This window comes from Epinephelus moara, chromosome 22 (assembly GCF_006386435.1).
Source record: "Epinephelus moara isolate mb chromosome 22, YSFRI_EMoa_1.0, whole genome shotgun sequence".
In the NCBI taxonomy this organism is placed as follows: Eukaryota; Metazoa; Chordata; class Actinopteri; order Perciformes; family Serranidae; genus Epinephelus; species Epinephelus moara.
Window position 1 is genome coordinate 32,717,169 of NC_065527.1, and position 5,446 is coordinate 32,722,614.

At 42.2% G+C, this 5,446-nt stretch overlaps 1 protein-coding gene across 7 annotated transcripts in view; it reads left to right on the forward strand.

The window, feature by feature from the left end:
* Window positions 1-5,446, forward strand: part of mindy1 (MINDY lysine 48 deubiquitinase 1) — a 47,967-nt gene that overhangs the window by 25,495 nt on the left and 17,026 nt on the right. For all 7 annotated transcript variants that reach the window (XM_050034413.1, XM_050034412.1, XM_050034416.1 and 4 more), the window contains exons 4-5: window positions 1,437-1,627; window positions 1,849-1,906. In XM_050034413.1, the coding sequence (XP_049890370.1) occupies window positions 1,437-1,627; window positions 1,849-1,906 (249 nt within the window). The remainder of the gene's footprint in view (window positions 1-1,436; window positions 1,628-1,848; window positions 1,907-5,446) is intronic.

Sequence of the window (5,446 nt, forward strand, 5' to 3'; positions counted from 1 at the left end):
TCTGCATAACTAAGCTTGTTTCTTTCATAGGCTTCTTCCACTTAGTCTTCCCAAGGAACTGTCAGCTCAATGAAATAAACTATCCGTTGACTCACTGACCACAACACTATGTCAGGCCTCTGCTTGGTACAAACAATTTCCTGGGGAACAACAAGCTTTCCCCCTAAATCTACTTGCATTTCCCAATCACAAGCACCTTCTAGGCGGCCACAGCCTTGCCCTTGGTATTTGTACTACTGATGCAGTAAGATCTGAATACTTCCTCCTGCTCTCTGTATCAGTATTAGGGATGTCACAATACCAAAATTCAGTAGTCAGTGCCATTACCAGTAAAATTACACGATTCTCGATACCAAAGTCGATACCACGGTAAAAAAACAAACAAAAAAAAATCTTAACTTACTTGTACTTAAACAAGAAATGCTTTATTAAAATATTTGCATATAAATAACATTTCTATCAACAGATTGATATTACTTACTCCTCTTTACCTATTTTTCGTTGTAAAAAACATTGATCAACATCCGCAATAAACTCAATAAACTATTTAAATATTTACTATTTAAATCACACTGACAGCGTTGGAGCCAACCACAAGAATGTTTGGAATTTCGTTGGTTTCATTTATTGTTTGTCCTGTCCCAGTGCAAATGCTGTTTTTTGACGTCCGTGGTCTAGTTGTGGAAAAATCAAATGTCCCGGTACAATAAATCAAACGCACCCTAACCGCTGTGTTTCGGAAGTAGACGTGCATGCGCGGTCAGGTACTGCTGAGAGTGAAATCCCTGATTGTTAGCTCTACGCAGCTTGTTCAAGCTGTTCTCTGTGTTGTTGAAATTAAACAAAATAACATGGAACATATCTGCTTATTATGCTACTGATTTTAATTGGGATATTTTTTTGATGAACTGAATGACATTTAACGGAGCGTTGCAAGTCTCGAAGGCTGGACTCATAGGAGACCACCGGACTCTCTCCCTGGAGGAGAGAGGGAGATGTCCAGAGTCTGGACAAAGCTCCGCACGGAGCACGGACGGTTCAGAAGCAATTCGAAACGTGTTAAAAGCAATTAATAAACAGACACAAGTGGTGTTTAAAACTGCATATATTGCTAGCAGATCTATTTTCTTGCCTAAAGTGCAGCCATGACTGGTTCTGAATTTGGGCTTTAACGGGCAGCCGCTCTCTCCTCTTCCTCGTCACCCCCTTGCTCTGAATGTTGGCATGGACTGTAACACTATATGGCGTATACTGCCGCCATCAGTTCCGGAAGAGTCATAGCACCGATTTTTACGCTGGTATCGGTTCTTCCGGTTTTTCAAAAATATGATTATCGCCCGGGTTTTTTCATCATGGAATCAAAAGGTATCGCGAGTATCGGTTCTCATGACATCACTAATCAGTATATGTGACTGTAATTGTCTTCTTGTCCACAGGGGGTGCTGTAGCTGCTGCTGCTGCTGCTGTTCCTCTTGCTGCTGCTCCAGAGGCGGGGCCATCCATGCCAGCATATTACCTGGTGAAGTGGATCACCTGGAAAGAGAAGAAGACTCCTATCATCACTCAGAGTGAGAACGGACCCTGCCCCCTGCTGGCTATCATGAACACTTTGTTCCTCCGCTGGAAGGTAAAACACAAGTAAACTTTTACTTTACTTCTAACAGAGTATTTCTACGCTGTGGTATTAATACTTTTACTGATGTTAAAGTACATCTTCCACCACTGTCAAAAACACAGTGACAGTTGTGGAGTGAGCTGACCCTTTAATCTTCATCAGGAGACACGCTGCTTCATGTTTTTATTTATGTTGTAGTATTTGTTAATTGTAGCAACTCTTTGTGTTTTCAGGCTAAACTTCCCGCTCAGACAGAAGTTGTTACCACTGAGGACCTGATGGCTCACCTGGGTACATACACACACACACACACACACACACCTTCCTGTGTGTCTCTCAGCTCCAAGTCCACTGGTTCTTACTTAAAGGGATAGTGCACCCAAAAATGAAAATTCAGCCATTATCTACTCACCCTCATGCTGAGGAATGCTCTGGTGAAGTTTTAGAGTCCTCACATCCCTTGCGGAGATCGGCGGGGGGAGTGGCTAGTAGGGGTGTAAATCACCAGCTTCATCACGATACGATATTGTATCGATTTGTTTGGATGACGATACGATGTTTGCCGATATCACAAAGTCTGTCACGATACGATTTCGATTTGATTCGATTCAGGAGCCTGCAATCGATATGATGCGTTATCATATGCCCATCTAACACAATCATTTACGTCAACTCACAAAAACAACTAGAATATGATTTGACCCTTTTATTTTTGAACTCTTCCAGGTATCAGGCATTTAAATGAAAAACAGTATTCTTCTGTCTCACATTTCTCATGTTTAAGTGCACTTTTTTTATCAGTTAACTTAGAGCCCTTGATGACCTTTCAGTCATACAGAAACGTAAGAGATATTCAGCTTTAAAACATTCACATCCTATAAAACAAAACTGAAAGAACTTTAAGTCCCCATTTTTTTGTACATTAAAGCACGATTTTTGTAAACCTTCACTCTTTTGTGTCTCATAAACACAGTATTTTTAACAGTTAGAACTTAACCAAGGTCTTAACCTATACTTTAAAGTGCAAATACAGTATAGTCACCCTGCATCATAGCTACTGTATCCAGTGTCCACTACATCTTATATATATTTTTCTTAACCAAAATAAGCAATTTCAGCTGGAGAACAAGTTAGAACAAAACAAATGTAAACAATTCCACATCTTCTTAGTGCATATTGTATTAGTAAAATACTTCAACAAAGTCCTTTGCGTGTAATTATCAGTAATGTGGTGACAGCTCTTTGGCTTTTATCGTAGCTTACTGACAGATCTCTAAGTATGTCCTCCAGTTTTCTTGTTCGAGAGGTTTTTCTTCAAAAAAATACACTGATCAACATGTTCAGGAGACAAAACACTACGCTCTGAACGCACAATGTCACCTGCAGTGCTAAATACATGCTCAGAGGGTACACTGGTACCAGGAATGCAGAGGTAAGTTTTGGCGAGGTTGGCCAGGAGGGGAAACTCAGTCTGATGACTTTTCCACCACTTTAACATACCTCCCAGGATCAAAGATGCAGTGTCTTTATACTTAGCAACCTCAGCATGGGCTAGCTCTCTGGAGGTCTTGGCAGTCTGGCTAGGGTCCACAGTGAATAAGGTGTCACCAAAGAGATCCTCAAGTACCTTTGACCTCTTGGAAGCGGGGACATAATCTAAAATGACACAGAACACAAGATTTTAATATTTCAGAGGACAAAATATCTTGTTTGTACACACTCCAAACACTTATTAGCTTATTGTTAATTAACTCATTCACTTGTCTATAACATCGAATCAAACACTGTCCACAAAAAGGAAACACACACCTTGTTCAGTGGCTTGAACCTGGGAAGCAGGCACCAAGTCAGGTTGATCAGAGGTTGGGTCACCAGATGAGTGAGGTGGTGCTGGGTCATCAGATGAGGAGTGAGGAGGTGCTTTCTCAACCTGTGCCACTGTGCCATTCTGTAGATGATTAACACACATACACATACACACACTCGCAAATGTAAATGTAAATCATGTCAACAATAAAAGAAGTAATTAATATATTCATGAATAATAGCTTTTCTACCACAAACAAAAAAATATTATTTTACTTTCTGGTCCCAAAGCTCCGCAGCCTCTTGTATGAGACACTGGAAAGTTGCATCTCTCTCCTCCTCACTTAAGAATGGCGGCTTCTTGAACCTTGTGTCTAAGGCAGATGCTCTCAGCAGGACTTGCTGCACGTCCACATATTGCTGCTGAAGCTCCTGGGTCATTGTCTGCTTCATCTCTGTCACTAAAGTGGAGTCTTCCTCTGAGATACTGTAATGCTCCAACAACTTAGCTTTGAGTGGTGCAATCATAGATACTGTGGGCTGCTGTTCCTCACACATGATGGTGGTGGCACTTTTCACTGGTCCAAGTAGCTTAACTAAGTCTTCAGCTGCAGAGATGTCTCCTTCGCTGAGTGTCTGCACGTCATTTGCACCTTTCCTCAGTTTTCTGTCCAGGAGTGAAGCACACACTGCAGCTTGTTGCTCCAGAAACCGTTCTAACATTTCAAACGAACTGTTCCAGCTTGTGATTACGTCTTGTTTTAGCTTGTGTTCTGGAAGTTCGAGCAACTTCTGCTTCTCTTTTAAAAGCGAGGTCGCCACTGTGCTGCGGTGGAAAAATGACACGACCCGTCTCACTCTCCCCAGAAGATGTGCAGCACCAGCACATTTCAGGCCTTTCTATGTGGCCAAGTTTATAGTATGTCCAAAGCATTTGATGTGCGGTGACAGACTTGCCTCTACTCCGGCGACGGACATGTTGCTGGCGTTATCTGTTACAAGCGCAGGGTTTTTGTCGCTTAAATTCCACTCCTCGCATGCCTCCTTCAAAACTGTGCCAATATTTACTCCTGTGTGTGCGTCGTTCAAAATCCGTGTCTGAAGAACATAATTCTTCATTTGCCAGTCGTTGTCAATATGATGACAGGTTACAGTTATGCCAGTCGTTGTCAATATGATGACAGGTTACAGTTACGTAGGCTTGTGTTGTACATGACGTCCATCCATCTGTAGTGATAGCGACTCTATCTGCATGCAGTAACTCACGTTTAACTTCATCTTTAACTTGAGTGTACAGTCTCGGTATGCACGTTTCACTGAAGTGCTGTCTTGATGGTACTGTGTATTTCGGCTCCAGAGTATGCAGTAGTTCATGAAAGCCATCATTCTCGACAACACTGTAAGGTCTCATGTCTTTGCAAATAAAATATGAAATGGCACCCGTGATACTTGTCGCTCTTTTTGGTTCGTTGTTGTTGTCAAAGCTGGTGTACAGGCTTCTGGCACGGTAACGCTGGAGCTAACGTTAGCAAGCGGGTCAATGCCGTGTTTCTTCTTTAGGTGCCCAGCCAAGTTCGTTGTGTTTCCCGAGTATTTCAACTCGCACTGGCATTGTTTGCATATGGCGTGTGTTTTGTAGGGATGTCCCGATCCGATATTCGGATCTGTATCGGCCGCTGATATTAGCAAAAAACGTGCATCGGCATCGGATCGGACTGCATGGAAAAATGCCGATCCAAGAACTCCGATCCAGTTTTTCTTGGAATCTGATCCAGGTTTCAAGCAGTCCATTCCAGTGATCTGCTCCAGCACTTACTATCAATCCACCAGGCCAGCATGCAGACACACAGGAAACAGCAGCACCAGGCTGACACTGACACTACAAAAATAACTGAAAAGGAAAGGCTGCATTGTTTGTTAAATGTCAACAATGTCTTGTGGTGTTAATCTTATTTTTATTTATTAGGGGGCAAAGCACAAGTGTGTGGAGTCTTGCTGCTATTTTAATTTCAGTGTTAGACATTT